Source organism: Salminus brasiliensis, chromosome 1, assembly GCF_030463535.1.
Source record: "Salminus brasiliensis chromosome 1, fSalBra1.hap2, whole genome shotgun sequence".
In the NCBI taxonomy this organism is placed as follows: Eukaryota; Metazoa; Chordata; class Actinopteri; order Characiformes; family Bryconidae; genus Salminus; species Salminus brasiliensis.
This window is the reverse complement of record NC_132878.1, coordinates 29,879,602-29,899,577: the sequence shown is the minus strand read 5'-3', so window position 1 is coordinate 29,899,577 and position 19,976 is coordinate 29,879,602. Positions and strand designations below refer to the sequence as shown.

Here is a 19,976-nt window from a genome sequence, read left to right as displayed (position 1 = left end):
CTGCAAAGCATGCCACCAAATACTACAAAATTCTGAAATTGATGTTTAATTTTGAATGATTTTATTGCTCAGCTCAGACTGTGTTGCTGATGATATCATCTGTAATAAAGAGAATATTGTATTAAAATTAGGAAAAAGAAAATAAGCATTTTCTCCAGACTTTTGGACCCCTGTTAAGACTTTTTCTACAGATTCAGTCTGACTTTAGACAAATTCTGATAAAAGGACATTCAGTTTAAGGGCAACATCAAGGACAGGGAAACTATAAAAATCAACGAAGCTCCAGAGGCCACCGTGTTGCTGAAGCTTGACTAAATCTGTGGAGAATGAATAAACTGAATGTTTATAAAACTAATTTCTAATAAAAGAAAAAATAAAATGATATGATTTTAGATGAACGTACATGTTAGATGTTAAGATGACTTTTTTCATATTTTTCACCTTTGCCATTGAATTAATCCCACAGTTTATATTCTTATTGTGTACTTTGGTGTAAATATACAGCTTAAAAACATGAATATTATAAGATGGTATACTGTGTGTTTATGAGTCTAAATAGTCTATTTTGTGAATATGAATAGCCTCTTTCACACTATGTTTTCTATAATTTAAAGTATAATTATTAAATAAAATGCTTTATAGTGGCACTGGCCTACAATCACATTATTGCACCTCTTTCTACTCCAACCCTACAGCCCACATATATACAGCTAGAGCTGTTGCTCTGTTGTTGACAGAGGTGTTCAAATACATACACATAGTATTGACCAATAGAGCGGGATGCTCTGGAGTAGCTGTGAGCAAGTACGTCTAAGGTCACTGTGCCTAATGCAGAGAACTGTGTTCTCTGAAGTGATAGACCTCTATCCAGTAGTGACAGAGCTAATTATCCAACATGTGCTTTGCTAATGAATTAAATAATGAATTAATGTGAATTAACATAACCAATTGCTAAATAATATGTAAAACTAACAGTACCATATAATACATTAAATATCTATTCATCACTATATGCCTTAGAATGATACACAGATTTCTAACTTTGAAAGTACTTGATTACAATATTAAAGGCAATTTAGATTAGAGGGGGTTTAAAAATGTTTTCTATATGTTTAATTTGTTTAAATAAAGCATGTTGTGAGCAAATTTTTTTGTATCAAATATGACACAGAATAATAATAATAATAATAATAATAATAATAATAATAATAATAATAATAAATCCAATTTTCTTGCTATTATTTATTATTATTATTATTTAACATTAATAGACAGTGGTGCTATTGCACTGTATTCTTTATCTGAGCTTTATCCGAGCAGAGCCTTTCAAAAGATATGATACCTAATATACAGCCGTATCCTTCCACCTGCCTAGTAATACAGATTTCTTTTCTATTTTTAATAACAATATTATTATTATTCCACAAAGATGCTTTGTTTAGATTCTCTGACAGGAAATAAGACCGACACGCGCGGTGTGACGTCGCCTTTGTAATCGTCGTCATCGTTGTCATGTGACCGATGACGCACGGCGCGGGAAAGTTGGTTCTGAGGCGAGTCGGTGAGAGAGTTTCTGTCTTCTCTGTCTTTCTCCTTCAGTTATTATAGTTATGTCGACAGCAGCTTCAGAAGCATCGCCGCGATTCAAGAGTAACACCTTAAAACACCAAACTGGCGCTGTTTTCAGTGGATTCAGCCCTGATGATAATGTCTTAAATGTGGTTTCGCGCGTTAGCCGTAGTTGCTGCTGCTTTCTGATTTAGTGGAGGCTAACGGGCTAGTGCTAGTACAGCTAAATACAGCGATACTTCACACCACAGGCCGTTTATTGTGTTCTGTGAGCTGCAGGCAGGGACCTTAAACCAGATTAGATCAGTGCAGCTGATGTTTAACACACTTGGATCAATTTATATTACTGATTAATTTAGAGGTTGACAAACTTGCGTAACGTTAGCTAGCTAACTGTCTGCTGCCGCCTTGTTTGTTAGCTGGCTAGCTTGTGTTTTTACTCCGGGTAGCGATATTCTCTGTACTCTGAGATCTGTTTTCGATGTGTTCCTTTTTGACCGACACCAGATCACTCTTTTCAGGTTTATTTTGTTTCAAGGACGTTCATCGCAGACAATTAGTGTAGGAAGGTTAGCTACCATGTATATACATTACATGGACATAAGTATCGGGACACCTGGTCATTCATTCATGTATGTGTTCATCCCTAATCGTGGTCAAGAATATTAGTGAGGTCAGAATAAACACCGCCCCACCTCATCCCGAGCTGATCGTAAAAGTACTGGATGAATAACACAGTTCCACTGCTCCACAGCTCAGTGTTAGGAGGGGCTTTATACCCCTCTAGCCCACGCCCGGTATTGGGCATGTTGCTAATAGGTTCATTTTTATCTGCTACAGAAAGTCCTTTTCTATTGGTGGTACTTCTCTGCAGGGACTAGACAAGCTGTATGTGCATTTGCACATCTGTGTCAGCAGTGGATGCAACCTAAAGTAGCAGAATGCATTTATTAGAAGGGGTGTCCACAAACATTTGCATAAAGTGTATGTATTAGCAAAACTTTTGCTGCTGTAGATTACTAAAAAAAAAGTGTTAGACAAGAGGTTGACTGTGTTTATGTACCTTTTTCCTTTACTTCGTCCTATAACATACACTTGATGCCTCTGTCAATTTGAGTGTCAATGAAATCGGATTGAAGACAAAAACATTTACGTTAGTAATTTGGTGTCACTTAAAAGCAAAAAGCAATGGGGTTTTGTCTTTTAGCTGTACTCATGTCTGTAAATATGGTTCAGGTTATTGAAAATGGCTATGAGAAGTGAGAGCAGAGTGGAGGTGCAGGCAGAAGTTGAAGAGGAGGAAAGTTTTGGACCACAGCCGCTGAACCGTCTGGAGGTATGACACGACACTACTAGTTATGCAGACATAAATAAAGCTTTTTTTGCTCCAAAGGGTGAGACGCGGAGGTGCAGTGATTGTTTCATAGGGTGCGTTAGATTAACATTGGAGTTGAAACCTGTGCAAAGGTAGACAGGTTTTCCAGGCAGAGGGTGAGACTCTTATATAGGACCACCTTGTAGGTTTACACATAGACTGTCCATTTGGTACAGTACAGTTCATCAGCCCCTTTAGACCCATTTCTTCATGAAAAGGCATAATGGGAGATTCACATACCGGATAGTGGTTGTACCACATTTTATGAAGTATTTTCTAATAAGGAGCGTTCGGACTGGTGAACCTGCTTAATAGGCTTCCATTAGCACACCAAACAATGTTATGCTAACTTGATACTCTTAAACTTTGAACATTGGTCAAATTCCATCAATGTATATGGATCCAGCCTAGCGCAGCTCTGTGGTCAGAAGATGACCACTAACACAAACTGTATTAACATATGGGTAACAGTCTGTAACTAGTGCCACACTAGACACCCAGAGAGAGCAAGGCCAGTTATGCTCTCTCAGGCTCCCAGTCACAGATGAGTCTGGTGCCACCAGTCATTTCTGTTTCTGAAAGGCTTGTTTGTGTTCTCACCCTTCAGCAATGTGGTATCAGTGCCAGTGACCTGAAGAAGCTGGAGGATGCTGGCTTCCACACAATCGAGGCTGTTGCTTATGCCCCCAAAAAAGAGCTGCTCAGCATCAAGGGCATCAGTGAGGCCAAAGCTGACAAGATTCTGGTGAGCCAAATGAAAAACAAAGTTGTTTGTTTATCAGCTTAAATAAATGGAGTTTAAGTACATAGATTTTTTTCCTGCAGACAGAGGCTGCTAAGCTGGTCCCTATGGGCTTCACCACAGCGACAGAGTTTCACCAGCGCAGAGCAGAGATCATTCAGATTTCCACCGGTTCCAAAGAGCTGGACAAGCTTCTGCAAGGTGAGAGATTTCTTAAGCTCTAATATAATATACCTAATGAAACTGTATTTTGCAAATGTTTGGCACAAAATAAAAGTTTATTTACATGGCACATTCAATGCAGAACTCAAAGTTCTTTACATTAAACAAGAATAAAACAACATAGAACATGGAAGTACTGTTCTGTGATCCGATACACCCCTAGCGACAGGTGATGTTACTTGAAGCTAATGGCTGTTTTTCCCTCCAAAAGACAGCATAATTCCAGACAGAGTTTGGAAGAGTGATAAAATAAGTGGCAAAATAAGGAGAGCCCATTAACACGAAGGAGCTGATATATATCAACTTTGTTTCAAAACATTTATTTGGCCTTTTTGTTCGTCATCTGTTACAACTTCATGGTCTAAATGGTCTTTAGAAGAGTGTAATTTCATTGTGCTATTATATTATCATTATATCAGACATAAAATGCTCTTAAAATGACAAGAATATAATTGATCACAAATGTCTGGAACAATGAATTGTCCACATTAATAGTTATTGTGACCGGCCTACTCAGCACTATGATATTTGTGGCGTCTAAGTAATGAGCCAGTGTGGCTAACATTTTAAATATGTTTGCTAATGGAGCCCTACTCTTTTTGTCCGTCTCCTCTCGCTTTGTCCTTGTTTAGGTGGTATTGAGACAGGTTCCATCACAGAGATGTTTGGAGAGTTTCGTACAGGAAAGACTCAGCTGTGTCACACGTTAGCAGTTACCTGTCAGCTGCCTATCGATCAGGGTGGAGGGGAAGGCAAAGCCATGTACATCGACACGGAGGGCACTTTCCGCCCAGAGAGGCTTCTGGCTGTTGCTGAGAGGTGAGAACAGTGCAGAGACAGAAAGACCGGCACTGTACTTGAAATGAAAAGGACTTTCATTGTGTGTAGTCTGCTAAACAACTCCTAATCACAGCCTTGTTTGTTCTGAGACTTCTGCAACTGTTCCATGTCACATGATTGCCTGCGCTGGCCTCTATGAAGTGTCAGAAAGACAAACACAAGTTCCTAAATCCGCTTAGTGTCTTCAGAGGTAGTTCCATTCATTCAGTGATAGTTTAACTTTTCAAGTGTACTTTTGGCTTAATACTCGAGATTGAGATGTGGAAGTCATTCCTGTCATGATATTGGTGATCAAAATGAGAAGTTATTAACTACGATTTTAATAAATGTGAAATGCTCAGCAGTGCAACTGATTTATTCATTACTATTGGATTTAATACTGCAGTATCATGAAAACTGAAAACCCTGCTATTCCTACTGTGTAGTGTAGTATGCAGGCTTGATTTGCTGTTTGTACATTAAAAATGCTTCTCTCTGGTGTTGTAGGTATGGGCTGGTGGGCAGCGATGTCCTGGATAATGTAGCTTACGCACGAGCTTTCAACACAGACCATCAAACACAGCTGCTGTATCAGGCTTCAGCTATGATGGCAGAGTCGAGGTACCTAAACCATGCATCCATGCACACGTACTGTGTGTGTGTGTGTGTGTGTGTGTGTGTGTGTGTGTGTGTGTGTGTGTGTGTGTGTGTGAGAGAGCCAATTGGAACAAACAGAATACCTCAGTCAAACTAACGGCACACTGCGAAATGTCTGATTATGCCATTTGCAAAGTAAACAATTTGTGAGAAATCAAATTATAAAAAATAAACTTATTTTGATAGGATGTCATAATCAACTGAGATCCAATCACAAACCTGTTACTATGCAGTTACTCTACACTGAACTCAGCAATTTCACAATAAGGGTAAACATGCTTACGGGTGAATAATGCTGATGGTGCTGCAGACACTTCAAGTCACTATCAGTTGAAAGTTAATTAACCAAGGTAGACATGGTTAAAAAAGAAACCCTTAAGTGAGTTCTTGAGTAAATAATAATAATAAAGTAAAACTGAGCTCTAAGTGTTCCATAAACTATACATTATTTTGGTCTGTTCTTATGATCCGGGTGTTCAGTGTTTTAGACGTGACAATGTTTTGTTCTTAAAGGAGTTACTGTCTTCATCTCGCCCACCCAGGTATGCGCTGCTGATAGTTGACAGTGCGACTGCACTCTACAGGACAGATTATTCCGGAAGAGGAGAGCTGTCGGCCAGGCAGGGTCACCTGGGGCGCTTTCTCCGCATGTTGTTGCGCCTTGCTGACGAGGTGACGCACACAGGAAAACTAGTGTGAAAATGGATAGAAATCTGTTGCATAATGTTAACTGAAGCCAGCTAACTGTGATGAAAGGATATCACACACTTTCTGTCTGTAAAATCCCTTAATTCACAACACATAGTTAACAATGTTCACAGATCTTAGTAACAACTGACATTGTAGTGTGTGTGTAGTTAATACTGTCTTTTTAATATTTCCACAAGTATGTCACAGTTATGAACAGCTGTTGTATGTAAATCAAATGTAATTGTAGTTTTTGAAATCGCCGGAGGAGCAGCGTGTGGTTAATGTGTGTTTTGTTTTTGTCTGTAGTTTGGAGTAGCTGTTGTCATCACAAATCAGGTTGTAGCTCAGGTAGACGGTGCAGCCATGTTCTCTGCAGATCCCAAAAAGCCCATTGGAGGAAACATCTTGGCACATGCCTCCACTACCAGGTATGGTGACCATTCATAGAGGTGCTGGTGTGCACTAGCAGCATAAAACTGCATAGTAACAAGAAGCTGATTGGATATTCCCGTTATGCCACGGAAACATTTTATTGATGCATTTTTCTGTTCATTTAATCCTCTTGTTCCTTCTTAAATAGTTGTTGCTTAGTCTCTTGAGTTAGAGCTGAGCAATATGTCCATATTATTGTGGTAAATTGGAGTATATTTTGGATCACAGCAGAATTAGTCCTGTTCTATTGGATTTGGAGCAGGTTGTGAAATGCTATACATAACTCATTTATTTGATGGCATCTTTTAAATGTTCTACCAGTGGCTCATTCTATCTGATCAGAACAGATATTGTGGTGATGTGTCATGACTTTAATTTTTTTATTTATTTATAAATATTTTAAGTACTGTGATATAGACATGCGAAATCACCCAACGATAACAAGAAATATTTCTCTCAGGCTGTACTTGAGGAAGGGCCGAGGCGAGACTAGGATCTGTAAAATATACGACTCTCCTTGCTTACCTGAGGCAGAAGCTATGTTTGCCATCAATGCGGACGGAGTGGGAGACGCCAAAGACTGAGAGAGCGAGCAAGTACAGCGAGGAGACCCTGAAACGCATGGTGGACCCTCACACTCTTGCTCTGTATTGGGCTAAAATCCCAGAGTAAGAGTACGGTGCCTCTGAATGACGTGAAAACAGCAGTCTGCTCTAGCCTGTGGTTAACCTGACTCTGCCCACAATGCAGAGTTGTTCTGTATTCACACGCTCCATACACACAGTCTAATGAGTAAAACTGGTTCCTTGAACCAGCTGGGGGAATTCACAAAGCAAAACAGCCAGATAATTTAACTTGAACTCAAAGTTCAGGACTGTGCAATAGGACTGATGTTGAGTTCTTCCTCTAAACTAAATAGTCCTGCTCTGTGAAATTCCCCTTGATGATCTTTTGTTTGCAGTAAGAGGAGACTTATATGTAGTCTGAATAATGTCCACGTAATATACCACATTTTACACCTGTACTACAGTACAGCTATAAATCTTTAAAGGGGGAGATTCACCAGAATGTACTAAACGATGGGTGGAAGCTGGTAGTTAATGGAAGTTTGCATAATGGTAATTTGTACCTATTTGCTTTCACTCATTCTTAGCAATGTCAGCATTGTTGACAAAACTGTTCTTATTACCAAGTTCCCCAGTCGGGTGTGTTTGAGCAAGCACAACAGCACTCTGCCACCGGTGGGCTGAGAGTGAACACTGCAAGCTTGTGTGTAGGGTGGTCATCAGACACCTTTTTGAGGGTGATGTAATTATTGGGTGAATATAGCCTTATTTCTGCTGTTCTTTTTCCTGTTTGTACTTTCTGTTTGACTAATGGTTGTTTCAACTATACCTGTCCTTTCTGTACATAAAATCCTCTCAATTAACTTTTTTTCCTGTGATTTTGGTTAATTGGGGGGTGGGGGGGCTACATTTGTGCTCTGAAAAACAGCAGGTAGCCAAGATGATGCAAGTAGAGATGGGGCAAATAACTTTTCAGTGCTGATCAGAGTTCTTCAGTTATTGTGGGGTGTAGTTTACTGTGCCATTTTTCAAATGGAAGAAGATTAAACTGATGATGTTAGAAGCCAAATGAAGTAGGACAAATTGTAATTACAAAGCCTGTAGGCCTGACCAAACTATTTCACCATAATCAGTGGATAGGCTGTGCATTAGTCATACTGTAATGAGTATTAAAGCAGATTGATGCCCAAAATAACATTTGAGTTAACCTGGCAGCACTTTCTGTCCTCACTCGTTAGTTCTGTTTGCTTTGTGTGGAATACTGCTGCTTTCATAAAGCTTGGGTTGGTGGTGGACATTAATATTGATTCGAACAGACATCATGTGGTCATTTAATGCTAACTCCTTTGTAAAGTTAGGGTTAAGGATTATTTAATATGAACTGCATTAATAAAGCAATATGTCCAAATGAAGTTAGTTATTAAAGTTAAACAGCAGTGTTTAGGGGGCTTAGATGAGGATTAAAAGTTAATACTGTTAAAGTTAACAGCATTAATAAAGGGAATAGCATTTTAGAATAATAGCAGTAAAAAAAATGAAAAAATACGTGAGCACTAAAGTCAATGACTAGCATTTGAAATTTGATAAACAGCATTTTTAAAGAGAATGCTTCCTTAAATGCAGTGTTTTGCTCTGTTTCTCTTTTCACATTTACAATACCATGATGTCTTAACAGCGTAAATTTAAATACAAGCTCCTCAGCAACAGAGCCAGAGTTCATTACTGCTTTCACAATCACTGCACCCGTGTGATCCAGGTGTGCATGGAGTGAACATCTGCCAAGCAACACTTACTAGTAGACCTGAGTGAAACATTTGCATTTCACGTGTGTCCAACAATGACCCCTGGTGGAGAAGACATGCACGCTGTCAGGCATTCCGGTAAATGTTTAATGAGGCAAACAAGTGAAAAAGCACAATAAAACAGTTCTGATATTATTGAATGTACACATCATTTAACAACCAGCAACCAACCATAACACACCAGGCAGGAATGTTAAAATAAGTAAGAAATAATAAATATTCATCTGAGGAAATTGCTTTAAAATTAGCACTGCCTGAAGGATGATCTCAGGATTTCCTGAATGGAGTTACACTTTTCAATGAATAAATAGCATTCACCAGGACAAACCTTAAGGAATCGTGCAGGTTTGCAGATCTTACAATAACTGCTGACAGAAGTGTAAAAATGGATCTATAAATCATGCGTCTAGCTGATACAGACTGCAGTTCAGTCTCTGAACACTGGGTTTAATTAGAATGGGCTTGTTTTGGGCACTACAGGTTAGTGATTTTCCCAGCTAAACCATGAAAGAAGCATTCTTAGATTTAATGCTGGGATCGGCACCAGAATGGATTGTGGCTGTAAATCAATATTTAAAGGATATCCCAATTACATATACTATACCCAAACTCAGAAATAACGACACTAAAATAAAAGGAATAAAGTATCCCCACACATATTTTGGGTCTCATGATGGTAAAGGGCATAAACAACATCAGAGAATGGCCCACATTTGCATTGGTGTGTCCCGTATGTTTAAGAACATAAGTTAATGTTGATCTAAAGTTGGTCATCGTTTCTCTTGGTCCCTTTGACGGGAATGCTTCACACATCGGAAAGAGCGGCCGCAGCTCTGAAATGGTAGCGGTTTTCACACGACAGTGATGTGTTACGTCTGAAGTGGTTTGAAAAGTCAGTGTTCACAAAGCAGGATTTCCCTTATTGCCAGATAGTCTAAGCATAAAGTCAAGTCCGTCCAATGGGAGATGGATGACACTTCTAGTACTAACTCAGGTTATTTGGCTAGACTTGACATACAGTCAGTCATGTGTGAAAGTTTGTGCACCCTTGCTCAAATGCCATGTTGAACAAATCCTCAACCAGAGACAAGCTTGAATACATCTGCCCATTTTAGAACACAGGTTCTGTTAATTTGCTGTTTAGTCACACTAACTTTCTTCCCCAATGTGTTACATTTATTAAATAAACAGTAATTGTGCAGACCTGTTGTGTGTACTTAAGTACACTCAGAACATCGATATCGACATCGACAATCTGAAGACAACAACCACCATATTCACCATTTGCGTCGGACACAGATGGAATTCGACTTCTGCCCTTAACTCATCTGTACAGAGCACACATACAGTGGAGAGTGCCGAGAATGGTGGGCAGCCATGGCTGCAGTGCCCAGGGAGCAGAGAGAGTTAAGGGTCTTGCTCATGGGCCCAACAGTGGCTGCTTTCCAAGCCAGAATATAAAGTCAGTCATCAATAGCCCAGTGCTCTATCCACTGAGCCACGGCTGCCCCACTGAATCTGACAAAGGGTGCCTAAACTTTTGCACACAATTGTGTCCTGCTATGTGAAATACCCCTCAAATACACTCACAGGTGATGTGTTCCTGTTCACACCCACTGCTGACCAAATTTTAAGATCATTGTGAATGTGTGAATTTCATCAGAATGCCTCTTCAAGTAACACTTATGGTCAAGTCTCACAAAACAGCCTCAAACCACACCCATAGATATTTCAGTGTCAATCATCACACAGATAAACAATATTCATATAAATAAATTAGAATTTTTACCTTCATTCACATTACCGCAGAACACCTCTGGATTTCGGAATGTCATTAAATCTCACACATATTCTAAACCCCATTCATTTAGTCTTGTGTGCATCTCTCCACCCCCCCCCCCCCCCCCCAATATCTCTGGATCCTCACTACCACAAGCTCATTAAGGGGCTGTAATATGACTACTGACTATATGCTACATCCATGCAACAAGCTAAGCTAACGCTGTTTTCAGTCATTTCAGAATGCAGCACTGTGACAGAACAACACTGGCTCCCTAAACTGGAGCCTAAAACTGCTGAAAGCCTCTTAACCCCCAGAGGCAGAGCTCACGGGCCTATTTGGGATGTTTTGGTGAGGGTTAGTCTTATTAGGGTCAGTTATGTGCACAGCAGTGTAAGCTTAGCTTGTTATGCAACTTGTTTACATTTCTTGTTTTTATTATATTTCTGCTCCTTGAAGAGCTCACAGTTCAGAGGATCCAGAGACATTCTGGTGCAAATGTGCGTACAACTAAACATATGGGGTTTGGAACGTGTGTGTTTCCCACAGGCTGAGGTTCACATTATATTCCTTTAAATTTAATTCAGTTGTTTAGGCTTCCTTTTAACAATTCCACCAGGTGTTTGCACCTCCAAACATTAAGCATTAAGTTTTAGTTGGTTATTTCAGAGTATTTCTTGTGGAAATTGTGAGAATACTCCAGATATGCCAAGATTCACTGCTTAAAAGAAACCATTAGTTCTTAGAGGATTCCTCACAGAAAAGCCCTGTAGACCAGAGCGAGCTGTTGTACGCACTCCTGCACTCCCGGGTCCTCCGAGACTTAGACATGGACAGATTTCCCTCAAGCCCCACCTTAGCTGCCTCCAGGCTCAGAGCGAAAGGTTTGCTGTGCTGTCAATCAAAGTCTGTAGCTCCGCTTCCAGCTCAGAGATGCCAGTATCCTGCGGGTCACACTTTGGTTTGTAGCTCATGAGCCAGTCCATACAGTATCAGAAACCACATGATCTACTACAAGTCTAGCACTGAACAACTCAACACGCAATTTCTACTACAAACACAAAGCCCCTTAAACTCGGGTTAAGCAGGTTCTACCTGGGAGCTGTTGCCGGGCATGCTCAGTGCTAGCTGGGCCCAGTTTCGAGCTTCTGAGTGATTCCCCAGCTCCTTATGACACTAAAAAGAACACACACACACACAGTAACAGTTACTGGTCATTATGGTGATTCAACAAGCTCAGTGTCCACACATTCATTTGTGTACAGGTGTGTGTTGGGTCTAAATGTACTAAACTATTTCAGATTTTAAAAAACAGTGTTTCCAGTGTGTTTTACCTTGGCAATGTACAGTCTTACTGATTTGGAGAAACCTGGGTTCAGTTCTTCAGCCTTTATGAAAAGAAAAAAAATATATATATATATAGATATAGAAGAGGGATGGATAAACTTTTCAACCCATTCATAAAAAAAATCCATCTGTACAAACGGTCAAAGAGCTGTACATACGGTTGAAACACAATCAGAACGAACAAACTGGATTTGGAACTAGGTTGATAACTCTAGGTCGACAACTCATTAACTATGGGACGAGTTAGTCGCCAAAAATCCAGCAGAAACACAAGAACAAAACGGAATATTATAAATCACACAATAACACAGGTGTGCATTTTATAATAATTTATATAATAAAACTGTTCTCTATAAGGAGACAGGGACATTTCACCACACGCTAAAACATTCCGTTTTGATGAGCAGAAAAGCGGAATCACATTCTAGATCAGCAGTCTAATTCAGTGGTGCTGTATTTTAAAAAGTGCACCTTCAGGAAGTTCTCCAGAGCGTCATTCAGACAGGAGTTGGGCGGAGTCTCGAAAAGAGCAGCAGCTGCTTTTTTCTCCACCCAGCTCAGTCGGGTCACCTACAGAGAGAGATTAATATCATACAGACTAATCATTCAAAGATTCCGCATTAATTACAAACACACACACAAACACACACACACATGTCATCTAAGTAAACTTAAAGTTATCACTCATGTGACTCCAGATGAGAGTAGGTAGTGCACAGGACTGAATAAGGTTCACCTCAAAGCACCAGCGGCCCAGCAGGTAGAAACAGAGAGGATCGTCATCTCGGAGAGACAGAGCTTGGTCTAGATGCTCCTAGAGAAACAAACAGATGATGAGTCTCCCTCACACAGCCTCACACAGCCTCACACAGCCTCACACAGCCTCACACAGCCTCACACAGCCTCACACAGCCTCACACAGAAAAAGTGATTTTTCTATCCATAAAAACATGCCATCCTGTGTCACAATGACGCATTATATTAGTAAGTATGAATCCCAGTTTATCATTGTAGAAATAGTTCAAAAAAGAAGAAGAAAAACAGCAACTTCGGGCTACATTAAGCCCACCATCAGATTTATTGTGCTGTAAGAGCAAATAGAATTGCACTAACAAGTTTGTCATTCGTAAATGAGAATGACTGCTGGTTTTATAATTGAAATTTGGCCCAATCCCATAACAGCCTCTACCCCTCTGGGAAGGCTTTTGGTCCAGGGTATCATGTTTATGCTATGGCGATAATACGGGCTGTGTGTGAACTGTGTCAGCGAAGGGTGCACCTTAAAGCAGCAGACTTCCCTAATGAGAAGGGGGTTATACATAAGTGTAGCTCAGCAGGGTTAAGCCGAAAAGCCTCATAGCTGGAGAAGAACTCACTGTGAAATATGATGGTGTTCATAAAATAAATATGCTGGGGTCTGTGCTCCCGTACTGCAAACCGTTTGAGAACCTCAGCTTTAGTCCATGTTTCTACTATTGGCAGGTCTTACCTTCAGAATATGGCTGCTCTTCAGTTTACCATGCATGCTCTCATACTGCGATGACTGACCAGCCAGAACAGCAAACCTTAACACAAACAGTGGGAGAAATTCATCACATCAGTTTATTTAATGGCTTACTCTGCTCACACACACTGCACTGGTTGAAAACCTGTGTTGTTGCTAGTTGGACAGCACTTTTTTTTTTACCTGCATCTTTCCTCTAACCAGCAGCTGAAAATGCAGAGGCTACTTTTTTTTTGTCTGAGTAAATTGCCAATATTAACACATAACTATGTTCAAGGCTTTTTCGGTTCACTTATTCTTTTTGTATAAAAGCAGCAGAGCACTGAAGATGATTAAATAAATAATAAAATTAAAGCTAGAATGATCCACTGTGACCGAATCACTCACCACAGACACAGTCTGTGTTTTGGTTTGCTTACCATTTATGGCATTCTGCATTTAATCCGTTCTGCTGAAGCGCCGCCTCTGCCTCATCACGACCTGTGGTGCCAAAAGATCAATATTGTGATTGTTATTGTAATTTAGCTATTTAATAGTATGTTGCTTATATTACTTATATTACTGCCAAACCATAATAAGCATAAGCATAATAAGCATTTTTTATCAGACTTTAATTTAAAGTTGTAAAGTTCTGTAAAGTGTGCTGGAACTACTTTTTATGGTGGAAGAAGTGTTAATGAATGTGTGTATTTTTGTGAAGTGTGTAAATGAATGTGCTGGAATGGTGAGTGCTTCTGTAAAGTGTTTGTGTGTTTACCTTGCTCTGCATAGCTCCGCCTCTCTTCCTGATCCTCCGCATGATCACACATATCATTGTAGGCTCGAGCCAGTCGCCATAGAAACTCTACACAATTACCATACTGACCACACACACACACACACACACACACACACACACACATATATATATATATATATATATATATATATATATATATATATATATATATATATATATATATATATATATATATAGAAACTGTTTATAAACAAATATCTATAGTAGGAGTTATACCGTTCCCTAATGTAAATTACAGCGAATCACAAATACACACCAAAATAAGCTAGACTGAACTGGGCTGAAATGTCTTCCAAGTCTCAGAAATGTTCATCAATGGTTACAGGAGGAATGTGTCACACACTGAGTGCCACTATCCCTGGTGTGTATGAGCTGCAAACCAGTAAGCGTGTCCACGCTGATCTCAGTCCACTGCTGAAACCTCCTACAACAAACATGCAAGCGTGTGCGCTTGCAGCATGTGTACTGTTTACCTGTGGGAGTTGCTAGAAAAACAATTCATAGAAGCTCCACCTTGCAACTGATAAGACATAAAGGATCAGCTGGAATGTCTTGGAGTCAGACACCACAGATATCTCCTTCAGAGGTCTTGTAGAGGGAGCCGTTTCAGCAGCATGCGAAGAACAGCAGCATATTAGGTTATAATGGTCTGGCTCACTGGTGCAGATTATTATATGCAGTGCTTGTGGAGCTCTACCTTTCTGCTAAATGTAGGTCTGATCTAACACACATCTAACCCTTTTAACACTGCGGTTCCAAGGTCTTCTGTGTCATCCCATTAGCAGAGACATGTTTTTAATTTAGGTCTAGTTTCTAGATAACAGTGAGTCTTACAGTGTCAGAGTGTGGGATGCTCCAGGGCAATCTACGTCTTGGCTGGTTGACTATATTTGGGGTAAGGGGTGGGCTTATGCATGTGTGTTGATCCTCACCAGTGGTTTATTTTCTCTCAGCAGATGGAACCCCTCAGCTTTCTTCCCAGAGTCCCCGGCGTGCATCAGGTCGCTGTGTGTGAGCAGAAGGGCAAGTTCAGGGCTTAACTCCTCCGTTACAGCAATCGCTTCTTCGTCATCTTCTCCTTCATCCTCCTCCTCAGGCTGAGAGTCATCCTGTCTGATCGTCAGCACTGTTGCACAGCTCATCTCTTCTTCATCATTAGAATCTTTATTGTCATCATCATCGTTATCCTCGTCATCCTCGTCTTTATCTGTCTCTCTGTCCGTGTAGTCAGATTCAACGTTGGAGTAGGCTGTGGTATATCTATGAGGTCCAAGAGGAAGAGTGTAACACACGGACACTGACACCACCACCACCTATACATGTACAACAGTTATACACACTGCACTGTGTGTTAAACACACTATAACACTTGCAGACACTTGCTGACATCTGTTCACTACACAGTGATTCCTTTTAGGGAAAACAGCATCACAAAAATTATAGTAGTATTACTGCTAATTGCTGTCTTCAGCATGAATTAGCCTGCATATCTGTTGCCATAGAAACTGACAGTGTTGTGTACATTCATTCGCTGTCATCATAGAGACTGAGTGTTCTGTACCTTCCCATGACCATGTTATGTACCTACCTCACTGTCACCATGGAGACTGGCAGTGTGTTCCTTCTCCTATACATTGAGTCACTATGAAGCATGACAGTATTACAGACCCTCCCTCAATTTTATCAAAGAAACTGACATTGTTAAATACCCTCCCTCGCGGTCACCATAGAAACTGACTTTGTTACATCCTCTCCCTCATTGTCAGCATAGAGACTGACTTTGTTACATACCCTCCCTTAATGCCACCATAGAGGCTGACAGTATTACAGACCCTCCCTCAATTTCATCATAGTGACTGATGGTGTTATGTAACCTCCCTCACTGTCACCATAGATACAGACCATGTTACATACCCTTTCTTGTTATCACCATAGAGACTGACCTTGTTACATACCCTTTCTCGTTATCACCATAGAGACTGACCTTGTTACATACCCTCCCTCACTGTCACCATAGAGACTGACTGTTACATACCCTCCCTCACTGTCACCATAGAGACTGGCTGTGCCGGCACTTGCAGTGAAGTAGATGGAGCTGGAGCTCATGGAATCTGAACGCTCCCGTGGCAAAAAGTGTCGTCTCCGCCTTGACCTCTGACTCTCCTCCACTCCCTTACTGCTCAGAGAGAGAGAGAGAGAGAGAAAGAGAGAGAGAGAGAGAGAGAGAGAGAGACAGAGAGACAGAGAGACAGAGAGACAGAGAGACAGAGAGACAGACGATGTTCTGGCTTCAATGTGACGGTTTGAAAAACAATCCTCCCCCTTCACCACATGGAAGACAAGTTTGCTTCTTTAGTTTTACACTGGAGCAACGAGGCCAACATAGCCAACAAGTAATGCAGAGTGTTTGAGGACTTAAGAAGTAAGAAGCTAGCATGTTAACTGGTGGTTTCTAATGGGACTGGCAACTATCCAGTGATTGGCCACTAGTTTTTGTCCAGTTATGAGCGACAGTCAGCTGCCCACTCACCGAACATCCTCAATGATTGTGCCGGCAATTTCACTCAGGCCTGACCGCAGCTCAGCAACTTCGTTTCTCAGGCTGGACACACTCATCATCACCTCATCCAAAGTGTTCCTCAGCTCAGTGTGCTGCTCTGGCGTCAAACCACGTAGCGCAGACGCCAACAGGGCCGGGTCTAAATACACACACACACACACACACACACACACACATACATACACACACATACATACACACACATACATACACACACACACACACACACACACACACACACACACACACACACACACACACACACTTGATGTAAAAAAAAATCTTATTTCTCTCTCATGCCCTCACACACATTAACAGCATCAAATCAGAACCTCATAACTCTCTCATTCTTTTTAAACTGTAGCCAGGTATATTTGTTATTGTTCTCAAGAATACACCATAAACACACTATTAGTGAACATAATAGTAGTACACTGAAACAATGACATTCTGGAAACAGAAAACAGTAAACTACATTTAAAACTACTTGCTAAATTACAGTGTCTTCTTTTAGATGACGCTCATTAGTCATTTTCCTTTAGTAAAGCAAGACAAGCAAGACTAGTCTCATACACAACTTAGTAAGAGAATGGACTCTGTTAGGTCAACACACTCAGTGTTCAGTGTGGACACGTTATCAGCATTTGGTGTAAAATAAAGATGTTCATATTGTTTTATCCAGAGCTGCGGGAGAACGGCACTTATGCAAATGTCCTTTCACGCACAGAAGCTGTACTGGAATACAGCAAAAACATCTACTTTGGTCCATAACAGCAGTACAACAGTATTATACAGTATTGCAGCAATATATTATACAGCACTCTGATAACGTGCATTTTGCATTTATTACATAGCAATAATTTTTTCATGTGTGTCTTTTAATGCACTAATTTGTGTAATAAATCAATAATATACATGAGAATATACCATGGTATCCTACGGTATATTTTATCAGTGGCAAACCATGATCATTAGACCTAGGCCAGTGTAGGCTGGTATGGCCTAGACTTTCAGTTTAGGCCATACATTTTTAAATAAAAAATTCTCTTAGCCCCCGTATGGGATCTAGTGATTGGCCGATTCCTCATTGTGCTGACGTGTTAGGCCTTCAGTTCTACCAGTGAAGTCCCAACCAATAGGAGAGCTTGTTTAGCTGTACATGCTCAGAAACAATCTTGATTAGACAGTTTTCACAAATGTACACACATTTATTTATATTTATTTATTTATTACTGAACCAAAAATGACCTAAAAGTCCAGTCCAGTCGCTTTGACCTACTTTGTTAGTAACTGTCATCACGGGATGCTTCAATTTGTTCACATTTATTTTACATGTGTACCCTTCCATGTATTTATGTTCACATTTACATAACTAGCCACCACTTCTCATGCTAATTTGCCTGACTGTGTATGTTTTATTATAGTTACTGGTATTGGACAACGCACCATTGCTGTTGCTATCTGTAGTGGGTTACCTATCGCTTGAACTTTACATATAATTTGCACGGTTAACTCACCCAGACGTGCACCCGATTGCACTTTTTACATTCTTACACATCACAAAAATGTGTCCTGTCCCGTGTTGTTACTGTATTTATTAGCCAATATGCCCTCAGTTTTGCTGCTCTTCTGGGAAGGCATTACACTAAATGTTCGAACATTGCTGTGATGGATCTGATTGCATTCAGCTCCACAAGATCCTCCCCAAGGTTCTGGTACTGATGTTGGGATGATTAGTTCTGCCACTCCGGCTCATCCCAGCTGACACTGGATGGAGCTCCATTACTCCAGAGAACTATAGCTAGCTATTTAAATAGGAAATATGGCTGGTTTGGGTGCAAAAATCAATACAGAAAACCAACTGCGTGAAAAATCTGAATATCTCTTTAAAAATTTCAATTCACTCAATCGTGAGACTGTCTGGATACTTTTGGACACACATCGCTAGTTTAACAGTAGAGCCTCACCTCGGCCATGCTGTGCTAAGGGGAGTCGCCCATCCACCACAAGCTGCCCTGGGCCGCTGGTCTCCAGCAAGAGCCGCTGGTTTCTCCGCCTCAGCATTTCTCTAATGATGAGAAAGGCGATCACTCCGGTGCTCAGGGTGACCCCGACACCCAGCCCGATCAGCCCACTCCTCCCTGCCGAGCTCATCGTGCCGCGCACCGTCCTAACGTGTAGCTAAATGTCAGTCCGCAACTACGGGGCTCTCCCGGTGCTCCTTATCGGTCATCCGTCAATAGTTTTACTGGTCGTTCGTTATCCTGCGCACAGCGCTGGCTGTGAACATCAGCACAAGATCTCCCTTTTAAATGTATTAATTTAGCTGAGTTAATGAATTTAGCAGGAATTAGCTAGCTCGGTGGCTAGAGATGCTCGGTTGCTATAGCTACTGCAGCAAGCCGTTCACGTCCTCGCCGCGTGCACTGTAGCGAACGTGGTTCGGTAACGTTACAGGAAGCTGAAGGTTAGCACCAGCTAAACACGCAGTAACTGAACTAAAAACTAGAAAATAAAAACTCCTCAAAAACAACATCGCTTCTTAAAACATGCTTGTTCACTTTCACTTTTAATGGCACGCAGCGGACGCAAGCACGCTCTGTGGAGAGGGAGGGTGAAAATAGGGGTCGAAATGATCAACTGAGACAGATGTAAACAAACAGCCGTGAAACAGCGCCGCCTAGCGCACGGGAGGGTCTTTAAGAGGAACTCCACCTACATTTAAAATATTACTGCACATTTCAGTAGATCTACAGATGAGGTCAAAGGTATATATATATATATATATATATTTTTTTTTTTTTTTTTTTTTTTTTTTTTGAAGTTTCAGCTAATATAAGTGACCACAGATTTCTCTGAGCGTTTCTGCAGTATTCAGTGTAGGGCATGAACACATTCAGAGGGGTTTTGCTGTGCAATTGTGGTTCATTGTACGGAAATGTATCAAATTCGATTGTTTTCAGTGGTGATGATCAGTAATTTTACTGTCCAAACCAATAGTGAGCCTACACGTAAATTGTAAGTTATAAATGTAATGATGATGGTAAAAAAAAAGTCTTATTGTCTGCACTGCGCCTCCCCTTTTAATGATTAAAACATTTAAAATAGACAA

General features: G+C 40.6%; 2 protein-coding genes across 2 annotated transcripts; one reads left to right on the top strand and one right to left on the bottom strand.

Moving 5' to 3' along the window:
* The first annotated feature begins 1,541 nt into the window (after positions 1–1,541).
* On the top strand, positions 1,542–7,842 carry rad51 (RAD51 recombinase). Its single transcript, XM_072694574.1, has 9 exons — positions 1,542–1,561; positions 2,806–2,905; positions 3,552–3,689; positions 3,770–3,887; positions 4,541–4,727; positions 5,235–5,348; positions 5,927–6,056; positions 6,381–6,502; positions 6,967–7,842. Exons 2-9 carry the CDS (start codon positions 2,816–2,818, stop codon positions 7,088–7,090), a joined length of 1,023 nt encoding a protein of 340 aa, XP_072550675.1. The 5' UTR covers positions 1,542–1,561; positions 2,806–2,815; the 3' UTR covers positions 7,091–7,842.
* A 1,111-nt stretch (positions 7,843–8,953) lies between these two features.
* rmdn3 (regulator of microtubule dynamics 3) lies at positions 8,954–19,481 on the bottom strand. The gene is made up of 12 exons (XM_072676898.1): positions 18,832–19,481; positions 16,835–17,003; positions 16,340–16,480; positions 15,237–15,564; positions 14,263–14,365; positions 13,925–13,985; positions 13,491–13,566; positions 12,738–12,815; positions 12,473–12,571; positions 11,989–12,042; positions 11,750–11,830; positions 8,954–11,598 (listed from the first exon to the last, which is right to left on the bottom strand). Exons 1-12 carry the CDS (start codon positions 19,016–19,018, stop codon positions 11,527–11,529), a joined length of 1,449 nt encoding a protein of 482 aa, XP_072532999.1. The 5' UTR covers positions 19,019–19,481; the 3' UTR covers positions 8,954–11,526.
* Positions 19,482–19,976: the final 495 nt, after the last annotated feature.

Excerpts from the sequence above, each read along its gene's own strand:
- rmdn3 (XM_072676898.1), bottom strand. The coding sequence starts at position 19,018 with ATGAGCTCGGCAGGGAGGAGTGGGCTGATCGGGCTGGGTGTCGGGGTC. Across the intron at positions 17,004-18,831 it reads CTTAGCACAGCATGGCCGAG|ACCCGGCCCTGTTGGCGTCT; the intron begins GTGAGGCTCTAC and ends GTGTGTATTTAG. Across the intron at positions 11,831-11,988 it reads TAAGACTGTACATTGCCAAG|TGTCATAAGGAGCTGGGGAA; the intron begins GTAAAACACACT and ends TGTTCTTTTTAG.
- rad51 (XM_072694574.1), top strand. The coding sequence starts at position 2,816 with ATGGCTATGAGAAGTGAGAGCAGAGTGGAGGTGCAGGCAGAAGTTGAA. Across the intron at positions 6,057-6,380 it reads TGTTGCGCCTTGCTGACGAG|TTTGGAGTAGCTGTTGTCAT; the intron begins GTGACGCACACA and ends TTTTGTCTGTAG. Across the intron at positions 6,503-6,966 it reads GCACATGCCTCCACTACCAG|GCTGTACTTGAGGAAGGGCC; the intron begins GTATGGTGACCA and ends TATTTCTCTCAG.